Source organism: Micrasema longulum, unplaced genomic scaffold (genome assembly GCF_059751315.1).
Source record: "Micrasema longulum isolate JH-2025_06_02 unplaced genomic scaffold, ASM5975131v1 h1tg000607l, whole genome shotgun sequence".
NCBI lineage: Eukaryota > Metazoa > Arthropoda > Insecta > Trichoptera > Brachycentridae > Micrasema > Micrasema longulum.
In genome coordinates this window covers 493,450-519,467 of record NW_028277803.1, presented here as the reverse complement: position 1 = coordinate 519,467, position 26,018 = coordinate 493,450, and the positions used below count along the sequence as shown (strand labels likewise).

At 32.8% G+C, this 26,018-nt stretch overlaps 2 protein-coding genes across 4 annotated transcripts in view; one reads left to right on the top strand and one right to left on the bottom strand.

Moving 5' to 3' along the window:
* Positions 1–1,579: 1,579 nt before the first annotated feature.
* Positions 1,580–7,370, top strand: LOC148280207 (lysM and putative peptidoglycan-binding domain-containing protein 4). Its single transcript, XM_088228785.1, has 3 exons — positions 1,580–1,696; positions 2,063–2,243; positions 3,257–7,370. Exons 1-3 carry the CDS (start codon positions 1,680–1,682, stop codon positions 3,803–3,805), a joined length of 747 nt encoding a protein of 248 aa, XP_088084911.1. The 5' UTR covers positions 1,580–1,679; the 3' UTR covers positions 3,806–7,370.
* Positions 7,371–10,503: 3,133 nt separating this feature from the next.
* Positions 10,504–26,018, bottom strand: part of HnRNP-K (Heterogeneous nuclear ribonucleoprotein K) — a 174,262-nt gene continuing 158,747 nt past the window's right edge. For all 3 annotated transcript variants that reach the window (XM_088228782.1, XM_088228783.1, XM_088228784.1), the window contains 4 exons: positions 18,277–18,405; positions 16,432–16,878; positions 15,453–15,622; positions 10,504–11,899 (listed from right to left, as the gene is read on the bottom strand). In XM_088228782.1, the coding sequence (XP_088084908.1) occupies positions 11,863–11,899; positions 15,453–15,622; positions 16,432–16,878; positions 18,277–18,405 (783 nt within the window). In that variant the 3' untranslated portion in view covers positions 10,504–11,862. The remainder of the gene's footprint in view (positions 11,900–15,452; positions 15,623–16,431; positions 16,879–18,276; positions 18,406–26,018) is intronic.

Genomic DNA, 26,018 nt, shown 5'->3' with positions numbered 1-26,018 from the left:
CAGGAAGACGCAATCTTCCATTAAATTTCAAGTTTCCGATCGGCGAATGTTCCCCCTTCCGCTCGGTTCGCAGAAAGATGCACAGCTTCCGTCTATTCATACGCGCGAACGCAAAAATTGATTTTATAGCCGAGATAATTCAATCTCATATGATTTTTTTCCGATCTATCCACCATATCTCAATAACAAACTACCCCACATAAATAATAATAACTTTTTTCGTTTCTGGAGTAGTATTCCAAACGCTCTCGTGGCCGTATTATCTCGCGTATTTACAAAATACACGAGAAAAACTTTTTTCTTGTGCCACGAAAGTAGTTCAGAATAGTACCACTTATTCATCCCCCTCCCATGATATGTACATCCACTCCCTTGTAGAAATATATGGTGTCTTTCAAATAGCCTCCCGAATTTTATGTTGGCTGCCAACTCATGTGTGTCATTTTAATCAAACTTCAGAATAGCAAAAATATTATACATATGCTTCATTGATTGGGAGATTTAAAAAAAAGAAAGCTGAGAAATTGAAATATAAAAAACCAACATCCTCTCTTGCTTCACTTTAATCATAATATATTTTGAAATTTTTTTCGTCTTTTTTAAATAAAGTTTCACATTATGTATTTCCAATAATATTGATATATGTATATCAGCCTACTTTCATCCCTGTTTTTCCAAGTCTATACTTTGCTCCAATACATCAGGGTCGGGACCAGGACTCCGTTATAAACTGCCAATTTTGCCTCTGTCTAAATGAATACTGTTGAAATGCGATCTCTCAGGTGAATGTGTAGTAAAACAATGTACGATAGATGCACAAATGTTGAGATCCGTATATTATGTAAGGCTGAGACAAGCAATATCGACAAAATCAAGAAAGGAGCTCTTCGCTGGTTTGAACATGTAGAACGAATGGACAGCGAAAGAATGGCTAAGAATATTTACAATTCGAATGTTGATGGTTGCAGAAATAAAGGAAGACCGAGAAAGGACAAATACTTGAAGATGGACTTGTCGAAAGTCGGAATAATCGGTGCGCGTGCATGAGAAGATGTATGAATGTAGAGGAAGCGATATCTGTACGCAAATATGGAGTATTGTGGCGTTCTATCCTCTCTACCTATCCTTACGGGGAAACGGCGTGATGGTTTGTTGTTGTTATTGTTTGAGATATATTTGAAACTATTTTTTAAAAATAAATTTAGCCCAGTAGGTTCTATTCTTATACATTTTTAATATGCATATTGCCTAAATAAATTGGTTTTGATGTCTTAGTAGAAAAGTACACAGGCTATAATTTTGTTTGGAATACCAGCCCAGACGTATTTTGGCAAAAAAAATGCAGGTATTCAAAATTTTGAGTACATTATTTTAGCTCATATTAATTCTCGTGCAAAAGCGCAATTAAATGTATGGTTTTCAAATGGAAAATAATTTGTTGTACATTTTTTTTGTTCCGAGTCGTTTATTACAAACTTGTTTTTTCTGTTGAGCAAAAACAGTCATATAAAATTTATAAAATCGAAAATGTATATATTTTTTTCTATGGTATCATTTTCGTTCCTTGTTCCTTCGTATCGTTGACATATGTCAAAATGTGTCATACGTGTGTCGAAAGAGTGGTTCCTATGAAGTAAACATTCAAATAATTAAAAATACATAATTAAACTCCCTAAGAAATGAAGCCGAAATCAAGGTATTTCTAACAAAATTATATTACTCAACATTTAAACGGTGAATTTGTAAGATGTTTGTGATATACCTTTAGTAAATATTGCCTTTATTCATTTTAATGTGTATTTATTTTATGGATTTATTTTTTTATTGTAACACGGTCGTTACATATTATTTTGCGAACATAAATGTAATTCTTAGTAAATTTTTAAGTGTCGACAGTACTGATGTTGAATTTAAATGTGGAAGACTATTTTTCCTCATTGATATTGTTGTTCAAGGTTATTCATCCTTTAATTAATAACTTTATAAATGTTTTAGTCTTTCAACAAGGGATTGAGGTATACAGAAGTCATAAGTGTGGATTTTCTGATTTTTTTCTTTATAGGTTGAAGTCGAAGGAAAATGACAGTCATGGTTACAACAGGAATGGTTATGACAAGTACAGCGATGACAGTGAAGAAGATATTCTTCCAATGAGGAAAGTATACAAACCCCAACATTTTGTTGAAGCAGAAATTAAAGATGGAGACACTTTACAAGCTATCGCTCTTCGGTTCAATTGTACTGTAAGTTTATTTCTCTTTAAATAACATGTATCCTTTTTCTTGCTCCACAACAGGCCAGAAGGTCCAATAACAGTGCTGAATTATAGTACGAATCGAACTATGGACGCAAAAGGTGTGGGGCAAGAGTCTTAGCCATTATACCACGGAGACCGCCTATATAATATGTCTTTATATCTCACAGTGTTTTCCTGTTTGTAGTCTAACTTATTTAATAACCATATTATCCCCTGTTGAAACTTTAATTACATATTTTTTTGACTACCATATTCCCTTACCTAAAATGTTTTCCATCTCTGTTGTAAAATGTTCATCTTAAGAACTCCTTAAGCCAGTGAAAAAAAACTGGAATCAGTTTAACTGCGGAATACGTTCAGTGAAATTGTCTGAGGGTATTTTTATAACAAAAAAACTATTTGGAATTTGTTACATATTCAAAAGAACTCTGTTATACGAACTCCAGTCATCCGGATTGCCGAATATCAGAATCGTTATCAGGAAATAAAAAATAAAAGAGATGTTATAATAACAAATAAAAAAGCACTGGCGGCCAGCCCATTTTTTCGTCAAAGAAATTAGCTTTGCTGAACATGTTTAAGTAAGTTTTTATGATATAACATCTGGCACTCATTAATCCGGATAATTGGAGTTTTACTGTACACAAATGTTTATCTTTTCTTGCTGAGTTAGCTGTAGTTACGGCCTTTCTCTGTATGACAACAGCATTCACTATGCAAGGCTGAAATACGCATTATCGATAAAAATTCGACAAATACTTGAAGATGGAAAGTCTAAATAATCGGCACGCATTCGAGAAAGCGACGTCTATATGCAAAGACAGTACGATATGCGGTGGTTAGTTTGTGTTTGTTTGTTTGTTAAATCAAGTACTTTATAAAAGTGAATGGCAAATCACCATGTTGGTACAATCTAGTAGGTACTTCATCGTATACACTTGTCTACAAAGATTTGAACATACTTGAAACATTGTTGAACCAATAAATGTATATTTTCAGGTGGCTACAATAATGAGGACAAATAACATTTTGAGAGAAAATGAAATATTTGCCAAAAGAGTTATAAAGATTCCCGTGACTGCTTATTCTCTGCTGACTGAATCTCTTCCCTTAGTACACACTAGCGGCAATAGCTCTCCCACTCGGAATACGGACATCAAACAGCCGGAACCTACGGATGCTCAACTCCAGCAGAAGTTAATAGTGGCTTCTGTGAACGCTTCCCAAATTAAAATACCCAAACTGCTCCAAGATGACAATCTCCCTAGTACGAGTCAATGTAACGCGTCTTCCAGTCATTTGTTATTAAATCATAACTCCCACCCAAATGGCCAAGCAACTCCTCTGTTGATCGATCGCAAAGACACGCCGGAAACAGTAGAAACTGTTTTGGTAAACGAATTCACTTCTAGAGGGGAAGATTTTGGTATTAAGTGGATGCATTTATTAGTCTGTATTTTAGTTCTGGCTTTCATCATACCTTTGGTCTACATTGTTTATATTGCTGAACATCCTGAAAAATACCACCATTATATGGACCACCACTGACATTGGCTAATCTATTTCTCTTTTAACTCTTGATAAGAGAATTATTTATAATACATATGTACATTCTCTTGTAATCTTAATACCGTAAGATTAAGTGTTCATTCACCAATTCAACACTTGAAATGTGTATACATATTTGTACACACATTTGCATATTTTATTTATGCAGCATTAAAATTTTTATTTCAACATGATGACACAATTTTATCATGTTTATAAAGTAAATTAAATGAGTTAAGTTTCATGTAAAGCATTTATTAATTACTTACACACCTATTTTGGAAACATTTTCTCAAGTAAAAAATAGTCATATGTAGTTTTCAAGTGCCTAATCTTATAATCATATCATACCAAATATTCCTGTTTATGCGTTAATTAGGTAATAACTTATATTTTAATATAAGTTATAAATTAAAATACTTTGTACACTTCCATATATTTATTTGGCCAAATAGAAATTTCACCCTCTAACGAGCATCTTCGACTGGTAAACATTATACAGTGCTGAAACCATGTTTGTTAGTTGTTATGACGTATAGCCACATTTTAAGAAATATACCTAAATTTAATAAATGAAATTGTAAATAGATAAAGTACTAAAATATTTCTTTTACAATGTAATCCTTTATTATCACATGTGTGCAAACAATAAAAAAAACTGTCTTGTTAAAGCTGTTAGTTTACTATATTGTGATGTGTAAAATTGAATAATTTTAGATGTTTTTAAAACATTGGTCAGTATGTTGTGATTTATTATAATATAGTAAAATGGTGTAATAATCTACTGTCACACTATTTTTTAAAAAGAAAAGACAAAGAGAGTTAATTTTACAACAGCAGGATCATAAAATTATGAGGTTTATCCAGAAAGTATGTTCCGTTTGTATTTCTCGTCTGACCTATTGAAAAGTAGTTGACACCATTATGAGTTAGCTGACTGTTGTGTATGCTTCGTGTTGCTTGTTTGAAATGCTGATTAAAATTGAAAATCCCCGCCATTAAACTTGTCCACATTCATCAACAGGTAAAGTGTACGGAGAACATGTGAGTGCGATTCAATGGTAAGGAGATGGTGAGACAGTTCAATGAAGGTCGTGATAATGTGCACAACGACGAACGAAGTGTCTCCTTTTATGAAGCAGGAGCACAAAAGCTTGAGCCGCGCATTGACAAGTGCCTAAAAAATAGTGGGAGTTGTGTAGAAAAATAGATCTAAAGATTTTTTCACAATATGTTTTTTTCTGAATACGAAACGGAACTTGTTTTTTGGGTATACCTCGTATATAATATTTTATTACTTTGATAATTTAATCCCAATTAAGCATGATATTTTGTTTTCAAATCATATGACACAAGTAAGCATTATATTCTCTGGGCTAATATTCCGAACCCGATTATAGCATGGTATAGCGCGTTTTTACGTACTAAATACACGTTATAGCGCGCTGTAAACCCGCTCAGGATACCAGCCCTGGTGTTATATTACTTGTATATTTATATATGTGCATAACACGGAAAATGAGATTTTTGTTCTCTGGTTTTAGTGTCATGCTTTTTATTCTATCACAGAATATGTGTATGCATGTTTTAATTAATCCACTATGTGTATTCATTCTGTAAACTAATTTTTTCTGTTTTTGTTTTACTATTAAATATTTTATCATGTCTAAACTTAGAACTGAAATGTAAAATCTACTTTACAAATATAAAATAATTATATGTATTACATCAATCCTATTTACGGTACAAAAAGTATGTATCACTTAGGAACTGAATAATTTATGGATACGTATGTAGTGTTTTCAAGGTTTATATGATAATAAGAATTATTTTGTACAATGATTTTCCTGAATCAATAAACAACTATAAATGTATGTTATTCTTCTACTAATTTTTATACCTTCATAATCGACAAAAGCATTCAATGATTTGTGATGATCTGTGCCTATTAAGAAATTTTTATACTGTAAATTATGTAATAATAATATATCTACTAAACACCGCGGGTAAAAAATCTAATCCAGAAAATGGACTATAGATTTCAAAAAAGATTGAAAAAGTAATGGTCAATTTCTTTGTCTTTTGTAAATAGAGTTAGAGCACTATTAGTAACAGCAAAAAATTAATTATGTATTTTTTTGTGAAATTAATATGACCCGAAAATGAGTGAAAATAAATTGGCTTTATAGTGTACATATATTATTGACATATTAATACATAAACATGCCCTATAGAGTAAAATATTTTTTTAAGTAGCGACACGAAAACAAACACATAGTTATTAAGTTTGTTTATTTATACCAGGGATGTATTTAACGATCGTGCATATTCTACCGAAAATTGGAGGATTCTCATTTTTGGTACAAAGAAATGTTTGTTTTTTAATGTTAACAATTAACATTAGTTTTTGGTGGATCCCAATCATCCAATTCTTCCCTTAAATTCCTAATAATTTCGACCCATTTATTTCTTTACACTGGATTTTGGGGAATGCAAAAATAATATTAACTCACTTTTGTTATATTTTAAAAACGTATTTCTATCAGTGCAGCCCTGTAAGTAAGAAGAGCTTCGCAATTGCGCCGCTAGGCGTAGTTTGACGTTAACAAGAAATAATATTTATGTTTTAATATTTTTTTTTTTTTAGAAAACAGAAATACTTGAGTTCTTATTATTTACTCAAATATTTAAAGTTTTTGGACCATTTCCTAAAAGTCTTAAATAACTTGTGCTGGAAAAATGGAAATCGTGTTGTGGTAGAGTGGGATTTGAACCTCGGCCCCTTGGCCCGTGAGTCCACAATACTACCACGGGACCGAAACCCGGTTCATGTTTTATTAATTGTTTTAAACTCATGAATAAATATTTACCAATAAAAAGTTACACAATCCTTTTTACAATGTTTACCCAAAAGCTTTTTACACGCTTTTATGACACAAGCAGGCATGTCAGTTTAGATTCTAAACGTCACGCCTGGCTGAAGGTTGAAGAAAGATTACTGTGCATGTGGGCATGAGTTAAGTGTCATCATTTTTTAGGGTTCAGGGCATGTCTATGTGTATTAATATGTCGATGACATGCATATTATATAGTATGTGAAATTAAAAATTGTATGAAACTTACATTTGTAAAATGTGCAAACCATCTATGATGGCTAAATGACATCTGAACGAAACTTAAAATTTTAATTCAAGGATAGATCTACCCGTGTCTTCCCTATCCTTAGGATTTAATGGTGCACTGCAGGAGTAGTTGCATTGTCATAATTGTTGATTGCATGTAGCTGAAGTTGATAATCTTGTCTCCATAATATTTATATTTAGGTCGGGGCTCTTGCATACATGATTATCGGCAGATCTAAATCTTATTATTCTAATCTCAACTTATTATTTTCCTAGCAGAAAATGCCTACCTAGGTTTTCTTGTAAATAAAGTAACTTGTAAATTATGTGGTAAAATATTTAACATTTGTTTTTAAAAAATAGAGTTCATTGTATGCATACTGTGCAATATTATACTAAATTACCAAAGTAAAAATGTCTCACCTACCCATACCGTTCCCAAATTATTTTTTAAAAAAACAACTTTGCAGTAATAATTACGTATTTGATGTCATCTCAATTATGTAAAATACATACCTATATTCAACAGTTTTTACTGTTATATAAGTTTTCAGAAAAAAATATCCTCAAATAATATACTATAACGTCGCAAGAATCACTTGCTAGAATATTTGTAAAAGCTCTGGAGCATCCATTTATGAAATAAATAATTTAGCCTAAATTGTATAAACTGTTGCATAAAATATATAAAACCTTTGTGAAGCACCCTTGAGGTATTGTATAATAATATTGTTTCTATTTTGACTCAGTCATACCATATAATTTTTTACTAGAAAAATTTCACTTATCGATTTTGAATCCATATGTCTGGTTATATATTTGTGAAATTAGTTTGTTTAGAATAAAATTCTACATTAATATGTCTGTAGGCCTTTGCAATGATAAATAATTTGTAATCTGTAAATCTATCAACGAACTTCATTTTCATCAATTAATTTATCTTTAAGCCCCATGCAATAATTGAACGTAGTTATGCAGAAAGCAGCCAGCTATAGAAAAGTGAAACTGTGATAATAGCACCTTTGTGAAATACTGAATAATCAAATTTACACCACAGTTGGAATGTTTTTGACTTTAACAAATGATAAACAAAAAATACATTAGTTTTGTTTTATATTACAAACAAGAATCCGTAATGTAATTTGACCAGTTTTCATGATTTTTAAAGTACCGTAAGATTTTTCTAGTGCTGTGGGGTTTTCTGCAAATTGAGAAATGCCGTTTTGGTAATCGACACCATTTTCAGAGGTGATTAATACAGTTTTTTGTATGAAAGCGGTCTGGCTGTTTTGAGAACATAGAATTGACCTTACTGCACCTGATAAGATCAATATCTAATATTTCTCAAATTGTAGACTGGCTGCTTTCTGCATAACTGCGTTCAATTGTGGATAATTTTACGGTGAAAATTTATGAACACGCTTATTTTAAGCAAATTATCATTTATCAATATTAACTTTTTTTTTAAATTCTCTTTTTTGCAGATTTGCAACTTTGTTGTGTTATTTTTGAGGGCTAACACTTAAAAAAATCGTTTCGTGGTCTTTAGACTGAGCAGTTAGTCTATGTAAGATTAACTTAATCTAATTAAGTGTGTCTAGCAGTATGTTTAAATTGTTTGAATAAATGCTATTAATTCATCTTCATGGATAGTAAATACCTATTGGCTGTGACATGATTGTCTATACTGGAAGAATAATCTCACCTTTGATTTCCAAAATTATAGAATTTTTGTGTGTCAAAAATCAAGTCATATATTTATTATATACTTTTCCCTTGATAAGTATTAAGGTAGTTTTAAGACTTTGTACGTAAAATAATTAAAATTCTAATGAATATGATTTTTTCTAATTTATATCCCACCCAAAATTTATTCTTATGCACCGCGATGGACTTACTACAAGAATTTTGTAGTTATTATCTTTTGCTCAAGGGAGCTCAGGTATAGATTTTACTTCTATAAAATTTGAAAGGCCACGTTTAACCGCTTTGAAATAATAAAAAAATATGCTTGGATTCAATCCACTTAAGCTATATGGTTAAGCGGTGCTATTATCTAGCAGCATGTCTGTGATGTGGTGGGCGTAAGAAGACAGCCGCTTAACGGAGACCAGATATGTCAACTTAAAGCCGTTATCTAGTGGCCATGGTCACATAATTTTAACTGATCAACTAATTTCATTACCTTATTCTTATTAAACTGAGATGTACTGTCAGTCATCAGAAGCCCAAAACTAAAGTTCGGAAGAGAGTGAGATATTAAAAAATCATACTATATAGTGTGTATTTTGAGGTTTAGTACAAATTTTAAATGTTTTTTTACAAAATAAATCAAAATTTCGTTCTTTTTGATGGTTTAAATCACGTTTGCACTCATTTTCAGACAAAAATGTTCATCACTGCATGAGAAAAAATGTTTCCAAACTGTTTGTACCGCTATGACAGCCGTCCTGCAACAATAATAATAATATTCTTATTCTTAAGAGGTCAGGGTCAGTGTCTATGCTTTAAGCTCCTGACGTCACTGCGACCTGTGAAGATCTATTATTGTGACGGGTCCCCGTGAATAGTTCTCGCCCTCCAAGCCCAGGTCTATAAAGAGCCTGGTTACTGCATAGAAGGCGAGAGTTCTCATTTGGCTAAATCTCCCCCTCCTTACCCAGATCCGTAAAGTATCGGGCTATTAGGTAGGGGGCAAGCTCTTTAACATCTTCGGGTTTAACCAGTGGTCCCCTGAGGAAGAGGCTCCTTTTATGATGAAAAGCATCACATAGAATGTGTATAGGTGTTTTCTCATCTGCACTGCAGAACCTACATCTAGAAGTTTCGGAAAGGTTCATTCCTAGCAAGGTGTTTGTTCAATCTGCAGTGCCCTGTAAGGGCTCATGGTACTCGGGCATTTACCCACTTAATAATAATAACTCTTTTCCTCAGCTGCAGTATGAATTTTTCTTAATAAGTTACTGTATAAGTACAGTACGTGAAAGTTTATTCATGTTGTGAAATATTTTAATTTCACACTTCAGTTAATAAGCATTTTCTACTTTCTAACTCCCATACTTACCTTTTTCTCCTCTGTTTTATCATCTAGTATTTTTTTAAACTGGATTTTATAGTAAAAATAAAATTCACTGTTTTTAAAATTTTAAGTCTCTGTGTTATTGCAGTCAATGAAATGAACTATTTTTATTTATTTTTTTCTTTGTCTGTGGTCAAATGGCAAGCGTGTTTATCTACCATGCAAGAGTTCTTAGGTTCAATTCCTGACATGGTTGACATGCAATATTTATTTTAAAAGGTGTTTTTACACTTAAGTATTTCATAATCCCAGAACTGGGGCCTGAAGCATAAGACTGATCATCTTACCTTAAAAGTAATCAAGATACACCCGCAGTTGGTGTACTGATGCAGTGCCCTTTGCACCATTAGACGTGGGAAGGTAATAATTATTTATTTTATTAGTGAATTTAAAACTGCAATTAATAAAAATGTGTTATGTGTAGATCTCTCAATAGACGAGTGCAGAAATCAATTCCTGAAAAATATAAGGTAGGTAATAAATAATGTATTTGTATATTTTTAACCCTTTATTCAATAAGATGAAATTTACATTAATCTTATATCTTTAATTAATATACAAACCTGGTAAGATACAAATGGCTCAAGTCACTATGAGAACCAAATTAAATACATTTAACTTCCAAAAACGTACAGAAATTTGATTCCACTCCGGGGAGCGGTGTCTCGTGTTAGTTTTCTATTACAATTATAATTTTTGGTAAAGTAGTTTTAGTAGATAATTAATAAGTGGTTAAACTCGACTACATTTGTACTCTTCATTCATTTCCCACGCGCGGCCTAGTGTGGTCTAGCCTCAGGGTGTAGGACTTAGGCTGGTAATGAAAATTATTACATTATACATAACACCTAATATTAATGGTTACCATACAATTGAAATAAAAAATAAACAAGTTCGGCTATGATATACGATGGCCGTAATGCCCTGTAAAGTAAGAACACGTAAAGCTAAGCACCTCTCCAGATATTCTAATGACTTCGTGAGGAATGTCGCTGAAAACTTAATGGTCATCCATCAGGGATAGCGTACATTTGAGGCGGATTAAAACAATGACGGCGATCTCCACCGTTGGTCTGAAATGAGTCAGATACGGCGATGGATAGACAAACAAAGATACTATTGGTAAATCTTAAGGTTTCGGAGCATAAATGCCAGTATCTTATACATTTCCGACTCAATGTATTTAGTTCTGTAATAACAACGGCAGTCTCCTTTGCATTACAGAACAAAAACTAAAACCGTCACCAATTTAAAATAAGATAATATTTTACTGATTAATCGCAATAAAATATACTGAGTAACTTCTGGCAGCAATTATCAACTAAAATAATACACAATCTTTGCAGTCTGGGAAAAGTACTAAAAAAAAACATTTATTGCATATTACTCAAAATGAAAAAAAGCAGAGAGTGCCGTCTTTGTTTAAACACCCCTCATTTACTCCTGTAAAAATGGTTCATTTTCCGAACATATCCTATGTATAACTATTTATATGCTCAAGGTACAAAAATGGAAACTAAACAGATGCTACCCCTGTTTGCCAATATGTATTATTATAAACTTATTTACAGCTTCTTAAATACTTCGAAAATATCTAAACGAATCTATTTGTGTAAACAAAAGATTACGGTACAAATTGGTTCGTAGCTCCTAGCAAAATATATGGTATTTTTCACAACACTAAAATACTAAAGAGTATGGATAGAATTTAAATGCATTATTATGCATTTTGATATTAAAAATTCTGAATACAGATTGCCTCTTTTGGTAAAAAAAAAAAAACATTTAAGAAGTATCATTAGGCTTCAATAACAAATAATAGTAAACTTATGAACTAATTTTCAATGGATAATGCCTCAGTAATCATCCCCACGACCGCTGCTTTCATGAACACTGAAAAGAAAAGAAAAAATTAAAAATAAATAATGATAATTTTTTATTACCAATTGTTAAACTCATACAGATAATATCTTTTTTGAATATTCAAGCTTAGCAACAAATAAAAATGCTTATAAGGAGAACATACATTTTATGAAATATTTATGTCGCATCGGGTTAACTACACCATGATAAATTCAATTTTTATACATATTGTTAGCTGTTTTAAGAACTGATGGACATCACATTCACATAGAATATGTACATGGATTTTCTCAGAGTTAGTTTTTATAGTATTGTACATTTGTAATTCTTTCTTTCTATGATTATTATATATTGTCACCTTAATTGACGGATATACAATACAGCGCAAGTCATTGTTTTCTGTATTTGAGATAATGATTGGATTTTTTTTACCATAAAAAATAGCATCTATCTCCGTCATTTGAAAGAAAAAATTGTTGACAGAAAAGAGATAAAACACATTTTTTTAATAACGCGTATCTCAATCGATACGTATATTCCTAGGAATACAGCGTAAGCCAAAAGGTGGTCAGAAGAACAGTATATTTAATTTTTTACGAAAATCATGTATACCTAAAAAAAAGCAAAATAAAATAAAAATATTTGGTAAAAGGAACCACTAAAGCTTCATACAAAATTACTGATTTATAAAATTTTTATCACCTCCTGAAAAGTTATCATTTAGTGACTTACGCTCTATTGAAATTAAGGCGACGATATTGTGATTTGACAGATATTTGAACAGAGATTAAGAAAAACAATTAGTCCATTGCAAGTTTTCCCAGGTGAATGAAGGCGGGTGAGAGGAGGCAGTTAAACCTGTTAGTTGCGAAGCATCCGTGCTGAAGGAGTTGATGAGAGAAGATGAGCCCGGCCTTTGTAGGTAGACTAATGATTCTTTGTTACAATAAAGGCAGAACAACAAAATCACTAGTCTTCCATACAACGGCGCGGGGCAGTGTTAGTCGCCGGGATCGTTCTCTGTGTTGGCAGGAAAGTGTTAATAGGGAAGCACCATTTTAACAAACAAGAGAAAGCACTTCACACATTTTTCAAAGCAAATTAAGATATGACAGTTAAAATTCAAAATTCCTGATATGTGGTGATATTTTAGCATAACACATATCATAATTAAGTAACCCGTTGAATCCCGCAAAGTCAATCATCATAATATGCAAAAAATCTCAGTGATCATCAACCTCAGACTTTTTATACCAGTTTTTGTGTCAAGTTGAGTTTTGACTGCCTCGTTCTAATGGACAGCGCGTATGCCTACGCATGTCTCGGGTCCCGACATGGTTTGAGATTGAATATTTCTTAAGTGTAAGACTAATCATCTTGCCTTCATGTAATTCTTTTTATCAAGATATTCTGCGGATCACCATCTGAATGTGGTGGGAATTATGATGATAATGATTTTCTGCCGAGTATTTTTGCTTTGTAACTTTGCGAATTTCAAGGTAGTGTTCGGCTACATCTTTTACTCGCTTACTTAATTGATCCAAACCAATAGGTATTATTATTATGACTGAGATAAAAAATTAAATAAACTACTATTTTTTGAAAAGAAAATTGCTTAGAATTATTTTATATTAGGCCATTTTGTGTTTTGACTGGGGATTAAAAGGGCTAAATAAAATTTACAAGACACAGTAAATTAAATTTTGTATCAAAACCTTTAATATATCTTTGGGTGTTAATTTTTTTACAATTATTATAAAAAAGTGATAAATGAATTAGTTCAAATAGACTTTGTTTTGTGTCACATCAACAAAAACAAACTTTGATGAAATTCTTCTTTATAGTTTAAAAGCTAAGCGGCTGTACAAATATTTATTTTACGGTAAGATAATAAATTGCGCAGAAGTACATAATAATAATAAAGAAGACTAGATTATTTATATTTGATCTTGTTTGGCAATATTATTGTGAATTACTTCTGCACAGAAAACTAATATTGTAAAGGTATTCCATACCAGGACAGGTTGAAATTTTAGAGCCAAATCATTTTTATAATAAATTACAAAACAGTCAGTTTTGTTATAAGATAACAGCATTAAGACGGTAATGTCTACAATTTTTTTTTTTTCAAATGAACTATTTAGTTTAACAATATTTTTTTTTTTCATGCTTTAGATTCTTTTTCCGAGTCAGACCTTTTATTTAATTTATAAAATAGTTTTTCTTTTTGAATGCATGCTCTATTGTTGATAATATTTCAAACATATTTTGTAAGGTTGTCTAAGTCTTCTGTTTAGTTTGGTCTGGTAGTTTATGGTATAATTTCAGTCTCTGGTTTATTAGTCATGACTGTCCTTGTCTTGTTTTAGAATGTTATATGTGATATTGTTCTGATATTCTCGTACTGCGTTTGTCTGTTAATATTTTTTAAGTTGTATTTCTTTATCTTTATCATCAGTGGCTAATTTATGGACACATTTTAAAGATTGTATTTGAAAAAGTTTGGTGAAATTTGATTGTTTATTATTTTCCAACAAATAAATTTGTGAACATAACACGTAAAAAAGTATAAAATTTTGTTACATAGCACCATTTTTTTAAATATCACAATGATAAAATGGAAATTTACATTTTAAACGAATTTGCAGGTAGACCACAACCTTATTCACAAGCCCCTAAAAAGATGATACAGAAACACACAATTATTTTACAAAAAACAATGAGATGGAAAGTATATAAGTTAATAATAATGGATATTAGTTAAGAGTTTAGATGATGCAGCTATTGTGAGGTTATAACAGTTAATGCATTTTAGGTACAGATATATAATATAATTAAAAAATAATACATAGACGAAAAAGAGCATCAGTTTTCTCACCACATGCAAGCAAAATTGGCAAGTTTTCATACATTTTCTTGAAAACTAAATAATGCAAGGCCTACAAGTTTTTTTTAGTAAATAGTATTTACATTATTTGAACTTCTATTCTACCAACACATAAAAAATGTTAAAAATGCACCTTTAAAAAAATCGATGTTTCCAGCCTAAAATTTTAAGGACTTGGGTAATAAAAGTAGGTGTATGTAGTTGGAATATTGTCCATAAAAATGATTAAATAAACATAAATATTTGGATTTTTACAATAATTTTAGTACACTTAATTTTAATTAATTTAACACTTAATTTTAATTTTAGTGCACTCCTTAATTATTTTTAAAAACTGCGTAGAAAGTCAGAATGTGACAAATCTTGTGTTTTACAAATTTAAGTATTCGGATTATGACACATTTAGTATTTGAAAGAAAAAATCATACATTTTTGAATAATTTTAGAAATTGCGACATATAATGTCGAGTCTAGCTCGACATGGGAGTTGGTGTAAGAAAAAAGATGTTGAGTCAAGCTATGTATTAGATTTCGAAAAAATGTACATACAGGATACAGTTATGTATATATTTTTTTAAATTTTACATACATATTTATAAAATTATATTTTCTTATATGTATTGGTTCTATCTAATAACTATGAAATTCAATAAAATATGAGCGTAGGTTAAAAGGATAATGAAATAGTGTTGTTACCTCTGTTGCAGGAGGTACTGTGCCATCTGTATCTGCTGAGGTTGTCCTATGATGGTAATGATGCGATCGTTGGCTCCCGGTAGTGGACCGTCGATGGTGATACCAGCTCCTGACTCCTGGCGGATCTTGCGGATTCGTGATCCACCTTTTCCGATGATAGCTCCGGCTAACTAAAAACCAATGAAAATATAAACTATTTCTGCTATCTGCTCAGCAGACGACTCGCAGCTGTTCTCAATATATTATTATTCTAAAAAAACTAAAAAATTGCTAACATGAGAAAATGAAAGCCAATGTTGTGTTATCTTCATAAAATATACCAGGACTGATCTTAACTTTATTTTTTTTAAATTTTAACATTTAAATAAAATTTACACTAGATGCAATTTCTAAAACCTCAAAATATTAGGTGATGCAATTTCTATGATCACTACTGTATGTAGCTCATTCACACTCACTATTCCAAACGCAATAAATACTCAAATTTAGCCTCACAAATGGCATGTCAATATTCCTTCCTTAAAACCTATCAGTTTTAAAATAGCAAACAAGGTAAACGGCAACCCCTGTGATATAACGACTAAGACGCTTGAGAGTTCCGGGTTCGATTCCCGATTAGATCACAGATTTTTTTCAAGCCTGGGACTGGGTAATCCTGTGTGTGCGGTGTTGTAAGGAGGAAGTTCAGCAGTTTTTTTAAATTTATCAATCATCATCATCATCATTCCATGTCCGCTCCCAGTGGAAGCATATGGTGTCAACAAAAAGCCTGCGTGCATCTCTGTTGGGCGCCGGCTCCGGTGCGTCCTCACAAGTCAGGTTTGCGTCCCGTAATTCTGACATGAAGTGCCGACAAACGGTCAGCAGCGGACGCCCAGGGCGGGTGCTTATTTCCAGAATTATGACTACCATGTCATGTCAGCACTATGCCATCTCAGACCACCTTTCCCTAAGTAGATAAAAAATATTTAAGACTTACATCTTTTGGAATGGTGACTTGAGTCCTGTTGGGATTGAATTCTCCGTCATTAGCAACGTTGGTCGGGGGCACCTGCACTCCGCCATTGTTCTGTGGCGGCGGCCCGTTGCTGTAGTTATTTCTGTTGGAGTTGAACCCGTCTCCGCGCTGCTGCCCGTAATTATCGTTCCTCGGCGTGTTGCCGTAATTCATCCCGCCGGAGAAGTTGTCTCTGGGTGGGTTGTCGTTGAAGCTGTTCCTCTGCGGGGGCGCGAAGGGACGCGCGGACGTAAAGGGGCGCGCGGGAGGGGGGCGCCGGTTGGGCCCCCCTCCGCCGCCGCCACCACCACCTCCTCCCCCGCCGCCGCCCCCTTGAATATTCTGGCCCCCGTAGCCACCATATTCCTCGGCGTAAAAGTCATCGTAGTTGTGAGGATCATAGTTGTGCTCTACGCCTTTGATTGGGGTCTGAAAATAAAGAGATAATATTTCGAGGTAAATTTTGCTCAAGTCAAAGATTTATTATGATAATCAGCGCTGGATCTAACAGGACCTATTGTCCCATCACTTGAAGAGGAACAAGAATATACACGTTTGTATATTATTCTCCCCTCCCCTGTAAGCAAATCTCTGGTTCTCTGTGCCAACTGAACCCATGATAATTATGTATTTTCTTATGTACAGTAAAACTCCGATTTTCCGGATCAATGAGTGCCAGACATTATTCGGATATACAAACATCCAGATAATTGGATTAACCATTAAATTGAAGCAATGCTTCAAAAGAAAATGCAATATTTATTCTAATATCACTTTTTTATTTCTTTTGAAATAATACAGCGAATTGGAATAATTTTAAAAACTTACTTGAACATGTCCAGCAACGTAAATTACTTTGACGAAGAAATTCGTATACGAGCAGCGATGTGCCGCATATTTATTTTTTTTATTTTTTATTTCCTGATAACGATCCAAATATTGGGCAATCCGGATAACTGGAGTTCCAATAAACTGAGTTCCACGGTATTTGATTATGTATATTAATTGACTCAATCACTTGTGAAATAATATTTGAAGGCAATGTTAAATATATTCTTGAGGAGTTCAATTTATAACATAAAAATAAATTCTCAAAACAAATAAAATATAGTTATCTTTGCAATCAAATAATATTTATGTTTTATTCTTGGGTGAACTGAGTCTTTATCAATTATATTTTCATTTCCATAACTAAGGTACTCTAAAAACATATATTAGACTAACTGTAAATTAATAACACGGGTTAATGAACGTAAGGTTTACTTAGTGAGGTCATGAGTAAAGACAGTATTTTTAACCTAAATAAAACACAATGATCATATAAGGCTTATCAGCTATACTACCTGCCCGTATAAATCATAATCTAAAATTTCTGACAAAATACACATTTTAAATCTTATCTAGAAAGATTTTTATGGTTATTATTAAGTTTTTGTCAAAATATTGTGCAGTTTGATAAGATTTGCTAAATATTTTTTTTCATCAAATATCATCACCATAATTCCCTTATCATAGAGCACTCATTGGTACTCCAATCGCAGCTAATCACAATATTTTTTGTTATATTAAGGGGGTCTGATGTCTTGCAGGATATCTGCTGGCACAGCGCGGGTTTAAACTGTTCGCTTCAGGTCCGAGGACTATGAAATATTGCATGTCGGCCTTTCAGGAAAATGAACCCGGGATCTCGGGCGTGGTAGACAAACGCGCCAGAGACTACACTATGAGGCGGGCAATTGTGAGAGTTACCACTTAGTTGAAAACACTGTATTCTTTATTCGCCCGGGCATGGAAAAAAATTGTAGAGCAAAAACGATAGCAACTTACAGCCTTTATAAGGTTGACGATCTCCTTAATGGCCTCCACGCAGGTGTCGGGACGGCCAACAATCTGGATAATGCGATCGGAGCTCTGGGGAGCAGTGTTGGAGAAGATCTTGATGCGCGATCCAGTTTTCTGAAAAAAAAAAAAAAAAATAAACAGCTATATAAAAAAACATAAAATTATTCCTTGGTGTGAGATTTTCCAGTGAGGAATACATTTTTAACTAATTATATTACCATAACTGATAAATATTTAATAAATCTGCAGAATTAAGTTTTTATATATAATTATTTTCTATATTTAATTTGGTTCCTTTCTAGAAATACTAAAGATAAAATACGAATGGATGAGCAAAAACACACGTTATATATTTGACTCATAATTATGAGCAATTTTAAGAGGTAAAAGTGATCACTTTACACATTTACCATTCTGCCCATGTTTTAACATCCATATTTCTTTATAAACTAGCCAATCAGGTCATAAATAAAGAGTAAAGAGATTTTTCAGCTCTGTTGAAATATTTGTCAATTCTAATTTATTGAATTCGGATTATTTATTTAAAAAATAATAAAATATACTAATAATCGAAGTAATTTGATGATTAACTAATTAAAAATCTATAAACTCTTTGTGTTGTTGTTTATTTTTTAAATTATGACTATATTTGTATTATTTTTGTGAATACCCCTTGGGCGTATTGTAAAATTAAATGACTAAATAAAAGAATAATTAAGTGAATATACATATTCAGTGAATATGCTAGCCACAAGGCACACTATAAAAACGTGGTAACTACAATATACGAAATTATAAAAACAGAAAAAAGTAAATAATATTCGTATTTAAATAATGGGGAAAAGTATTTGATAATGCACAAAAAATTCATGAATAATATTTATACTAGCCTTTTTTAAAAATTAGTTAGGTACTTAAAATTCAACAAGGCACGAAGCTACAAGAAACTCGAAGAATAAATTGTTTTATTTATTACCACATTATTCGGAATAATGGTTAAAATTAACATACGATTATTTTGTTATAATTTCAATTGGATAAAGTATGCACATAAATAAATTCACGATTTAAAGACAAAAGAGAATATTTGTATTTTCATCAAATTTACATGCGTACAATTTATGTAAACGTCTGAAGAAGTCTTACAAAATCTCCTCAGGAGAAATCCGTCCATTGTTCTCGATAGAGAAACTTCCAAGGATCGTCAAAAAGAAATACATTCACTGAAGCCGGCTGTCCGCTATTGTATAATATCTATAGAAATTGAATCTCGCTCCTCGATTCGGTGTAAAAACTACTATTATTTACAACAAAAAATACAATGTACCTCGTGTCACAAATCCGTATTATTTCTCACGATATTGCTCTAGAAAAAAAATTATGTCGCACGCGGTAGTGAAATTGCGGCGCACGGGCGTATATGGCTCGATGTTTTAATTAATGTGCATCGTGCGAATTTATGTACACACCACTTCCGTTCGACGATGCTCCCGCATCCAGAGACCGCGTTGCACTGGCGGGAGACGGGATGAGCCACCAGCCGGTAGCGATGGAAATTATTGCTATTTTTAAAAATTTCATTGCACGCGAAATTTATTCGTTTGACATGTGAAATGCTACTGATATGCTAATTTAGTAAAATTGCAAAATTTACAGCATTGGCAAGTTAATAATAATACTAATAAATTTCGACAATTTTTATAGCGCCGTTTTCGTGAGTAATCACTTCAAGGGCGCTGTACATTATACTTAATTAAAAAAATAAGGTCTATCTATAGGCTAACTCTTAGTTACTATTTACTAACAGACAAATCATGTAATACACATAATATGGTACTCCTAACATTTACATCTAAAAAGTAGCATTTTTGTGTCAGGAAACGATTTCACAAATAAACAAGTTTTTAATTTTTTCCTAAAAAGGTATTCAGTTGCACAATTTCGAACTTCTGAAGGCAGAGCATTCCACGTCAAAGGTCCGGCTATTGCAAAAGCCCTATCGCCAAATTTGGAACTTTAATTGCGTGAATGAGGTTGAATCACCTTCCCTATAGCAAAACAGGAGGCTGAGCGGAGAGTGAGGCGCCTATCTGCCAGCTCGTCCGGAACGAGTTCCTTAAGGAATTGAGGAGCCGTGTTATAAATCGCCTTGTACATTAACCAACACAGCTTGTACTCGACCCTTTCTGAAAAACGTAACCAGTGAAGACTTTGAAGGAACGGTGTAATGTGATCGTATTTTGATACACCAAATATTAACCTGGCAGCTGTATTCAGAATGGACTGCTACTAATCGACTCTTGATATCACAAATGCGTTCGCTAAAAGACGGGCCGCCTCATTAGGTAAATGTTTTCGGATACACTTAATTTGCCTTAGCTGGTAGAAACAACCACTGACTGTCTTGCAAAGCTTTCAGAATGGTCCACAGAAAATATTGAGGAATCCTTTTTTTTATATTATGGTATGGTTATTATTAATTTAGATTATTTTTTGAGATTTAAAAAAATATCGATTATCAATTATATTGTATCATGCGGCGAGTAGCAAATAAAAAACTTAGCCGCTACACGTACATTTCTTCCAGTTTTATGTTCACAATTTACATAAATACATTTTTATAATTATTCGTAACTTTGTAAAATAAATAAAGACGAATAATATTGTTGTGAAAATTTGCAATAGTAAAATTTCACTCTCTTTAATACAAAACACTTTCATCAAAATCATAAAAGACTTAGCAGTTGCTATTGCTATTGGAAATTCCTAATACGAATTGCTAATTATTTCCATCGCTGGCAGCCACCAGCCGGCCTCGCCCGGCTCGGCAGAGGTGCGCGAATGAGGCCTCTCGCGCCCCCGACACAGGGGCGAGTTTCGCGTGGCGGCTCGGGCACAGGTGGTGGGCGCATATGCGCGCGCAAACCCTCGCGCCCCGCGGAAAGGTAACGAGGGATGTGTGTGCGTGAACATGACGTGAGTATACTGTGCGATGTGTCTGTGTGTGACGGGCCACTTTGTGCAATGGATCATGCTGCTCATTTTTATGACATTGCATGCGAGAATGCTTCTTTACTAGCGGCGAAGTTTATACAAGTTAGTCTACTAAACGTATGGAAAGGGGGGTGGGGCAGATATCTGATAAATTGTCTTATAAAAGCTATCTCGAATACCTATTAACTTTAATAAGTTAAATTACACTATGATCACTTATTAGATCAGACGATTTTATAGTACTTTACAGTTAACTTTTGTGTGACTACGATGTCACACCGAGTCTACATAGAATACAAAGACTAAATATATCCAATTATTTTTTCAAATGTTATATTTAGTCGTATTTTGCTAATAGCAGGCCTAAATTAATATTACTTTTTAAAGTGATCAATTCATTAATTGACTGTCCTGATTTGCTGGAGTTGGTGTGTTTCGTGTACCTGGTCGACATACCCGCCACAGATCTCCATTTTGTTCTGCAAGTTCTAGGACCAACAATCACATGCACTCGCCTATCCCTAGGCTCCATAGATATGGCAATCAGTATGAGGCTGACATATTTGGTTCTGGACTTGATAGTTATAAAACGAGTCTGATTTCTTTTTATGTCTCGCAATATTATTCTTAAACTTTTCTTTATATTTAAAAATGTTTGTCCTTTTTGTTTTTTTCATATTTATGTATTTATTTCGTTAATATTTTTGGTTGCTTATATGTATTTACCTACTTGTTACTATTGTTATAGTTATGCAATTTTATAATTTTTTGATATGTTTTTTTTAATGTTTTTTTTAAATATTTATGTTCAATATATGTTAAAGGCAATTTATGCCATTTATGTAAAATAAATAAATTGTATAATTATTTTTATAAATTATGAAGAAAAGATTTTTAACCCTTATATTGGCAGCACGAATTTTTTTAATATACATTTAATGGTTGAAAAGGCTTCAGAATCCCAAAAAAAAAATATTTTTACTGTTTTAATCAAAGTTTATAATGAATTGCGATAATGCAGTTCAGAATGAAAAATATGGTAAATCTGTTTTAATTAATGTTGTTTCACTGGTGTTTTAATAATTCATGAGAAAAAATGGGATCACACGTATCCTATAGGATACATTGCCAAGAAAATGGATAAACAGTATAATGTGCATGTTAAACATTTGTTTTTAAATACCTACCTGTATTTAAAACCAAAAGATCGCAGAGTGATATTTTAGCATAGAGTTAAGAACGATTGAAATATTGATTTCACTTTGAACACTGTTTCCGAAGAATAGGTACCATAGGTATTAAAGCAAATGAGAATAAAAATTATTTCATTATTACATATTATTATTATTTGCGTCAAAAGTGGTTTTATTTATTTATGCTATATCTATGCACGAAGTGTCGTATTTCAGAATACAGTATTATATATAGTGGGTATGCTGGCAAAAAACTTTCTGTTTTGAGAATTCAAGCATTCAAGTTTTGTTCCAATTTTACTCTTTTATATCTTATTTAAATTTAGTAAGATGTTAAGTGCTCATTTAAGAACATGTTTTTAATTTTTCTGTTTCTTAATATATATAGTCCTTAAAATGTAACATGATTAGAATGACAGTTGTCAAAAAAAGTGACGACATAACTTTGTAGTAACGTCAAAGAAGTTATTTATATTGACACACGAAAAATCATTTGTATCTGTCGTGTTAATTAATTTTTTTAATACAATGCTTGAAACATAAATCAACATTAATATATAAAATCAGCTTTAAAACTAAAAGAAAACTAAAATAAACCTAATTATTAACGACGTTCTTACAAGGTTACATCATTTTGCAAAAACGTTAGAGGTGGGACAAATTGATCAATGTAAATTCATTGAATAAAAAAAAAATCATTAAATTGTTCATGAAAAAAGTAAAAATGTCTCATTTTTTGGTGAATAATTGTGTTAAACACATTATAATAGGCTTGTTTTGGCGTTTTTTGTATCAATTTTCGAAAAAAGAATTTCATGATTACATGAAATAACTGATAAAATCGATTTGATCAGTGATCAGTAATTTCCCATCACTAATGAAATTAATTTGACAGCTGTCATTCTAATCAAGCTATACTTTAAGGATTATAGTGTATTTTGCCAGTTTGTAGAGCGTTAAAAACATTACAAAACTGCATCATTAAGTCAAATCCGCATATTTTCGAGTTAACGTTTTTTGCCAGTACACACCCACGATGTGTAAAATGTCGATAAATTTTATGGAATCAACGCCAATAACCGTAGAATGGACAGTAAAATTCACGTGTAGTTGCGGTGCATTTTAATTCATCGATATAATGTACATTTGCAATAGATGAACTCTATTTTTGTAACGATGCGGCTAAATGAGTGTTCGCTTCCGAGTTATTCGTGTGAATACATTACGAACGGGGCGATGCACGGATATTTGTACAAAAAGCAAAAAGCCTTCCGTAGGACACGAAGCTCCGAGCGACGGGCGACGAACGGAAGTCGGGTATAGAGGCCGGGGAGAGCGGCCCATAGTATGCAGTATGCAAGATAGAACGTAAACAGCCTAGGCCCATGCCACACGTATCCTCTAAATCCACACGACACGGTGAAATTAAGACGGATTTAAATTTATTATATTTTGTACATTTAAAAAAATTATTCAGCGGCTACTTTCAGGTGAAAACCCTGCAAAAGGCAATCGATTGGAAATGCTTATGTCGTTTCGCGTCTAGATTACTGTAATGGAATATACGCAAATCTCCCAACTAATAAACTTTAATCTGTTTTCAATGCAGCAGCGAGGCTTATTACGGGAGTAAAAAAATATTCTCACATCTCACAACATCTTCGAGATTTGCACTGGTTAAAAATCCCAGAGAGAATAAAATACAAGCTGTGCTGGACAGTATTCAAATCCCTTCATGAAATGGCTCCAAAATACCTATCGAACCTTTGTATTAGGGAAAATATATGTCAAAGAAAATCTACTCTTAGGTCAGCATTTGATTCAGGAAGAGGAAAACTTGTCGAAATCCGGCGCTCCCCAAACACTAGATTTGGATATCGTGCTTTTGCCGCCGCCGGCCCCTCTGCCTGGAACCAATTGCCTTCAAACTTACGAATCATCGACAGTCCCAGTCAGTTCAGATCCCAACTAAAATCCCACTTCTTTAAACTATCATACCCTCAATTTTAAATCTGGAAATATAATATATCACTTAAGTTTAGTTAGAATGTAAGTTTAGATATACAATTGTAAAGCGCCCTTGAGGTGTTTTTTTACAAAAATGGCGCTATATAAATCAGCCAAATATTATTATTATTATTATATGCCTCCGTAATATGGTCTCCTTCATATGTTACTCATTTAAATCGCATCGAATCAGTTCAGCATAAATTTATAAGAAAAATTGCGTACAAACTAGGAATCACAACAGATCACTATAACTACACCGACATGGAACTTTTCCTGAATATATCCAGTCTCTCACAACGTCGATTTAATGCAGATGTGATTAGCATGTTTAAAATACTCGATAGATTATTTGATGTCCCGACTATTCTCCAGCAAATATCTCTTAGTGTTCCTTCACGTAGACTCAGAAATAATGAAATTTTGTTCCTCGGTCATCATAAGACTAATTATGGCTTATATGCGCCTCTACCCAGAATAATTAGATTTGTAAATGAAAATCAAGATTTTAATTATTTTGATTGTAAATTGAGTTTTTAACAAATAGACTGAAAAATATAAAATATAATAAATATATGAAAAATTGACTGTATATTTGTATAATTAACCTGGATTCCATAATGCCTGTCTAATGTATTAACTTGTCTTAGCTTTTCTTTGTTGTATTGATTCTATTATTTGTCACTGTATTATTATTGTTTTTCGTTATATGATTTGTTTGAATTGGACATTGTCCGTAAATTTGTTAAATAAATAAAAAATAAGTATAATACAATAAATTTCAACATGACCTTTCCGCTCCTTTTGGTGCATAAGGCACGGCTTTGGTATACCAACCGCAGGTAAGATGATCAGTCCAGGGACCATGAAATATTCTAGTGTAAAAACGTTAAGAGTAATAATACACCACCGGCTAATAGAGTCGTCAATACAGACAAAAACCATTATATGATTATCAACTACGAAGTAAGTTATAATTTAAAGTAATACAACGGCCCGTATGTACTCAGATCGGGAATTGCAAGCGCAAACCGAAACCGTCCGTTACACGTTTATTCAGAAACCAAACCAAAAATTCGGAAAGCTTTTTCTTTAAGCGGGAGCGAATTATTATATTATAAAATAAATATTTCATGTAAACCATGTCGAGAATCGAACCCAAGACCTCTTGGACCATTAGACCATTCCACCACGAGGCGGACAGTATTAACACAAATCGGACTGGTGATAAATATCAATCCACCCTATGTTATTTTATCGTGCCGTGTGGATTTGTTACGCTCGTCTGAAATGGGCACATAGCGGCTACTGACTGTGACAAGGAACAGCGGTACAGGTGTTCCGCTCTGCGGTGGTATGTGAACTCCACACTCCACCTGCCGTACCTTTACGAGGATATTGCGCTATTAAATGCGAGTATTTCAAGATGGAGCATTCCGCGTGAGACTCGAAAATCATCATTAAATTGTGTTTTTGTGTATTACCCGCTCTACCACAACTTGATTACCATTTTCTAATAGCGAACTCGCTGAA

What these genes read in the sequence shown, in the direction of transcription:
- LOC148280207 (XM_088228785.1), top strand. An exon ending in CTCTTCGGTTCAATTGTACT is followed by an intron (nt 2,244 to 3,256) that starts GTAAGTTTATTT and finishes GTATATTTTCAG; the next exon opens with GTGGCTACAATAATGAGGAC.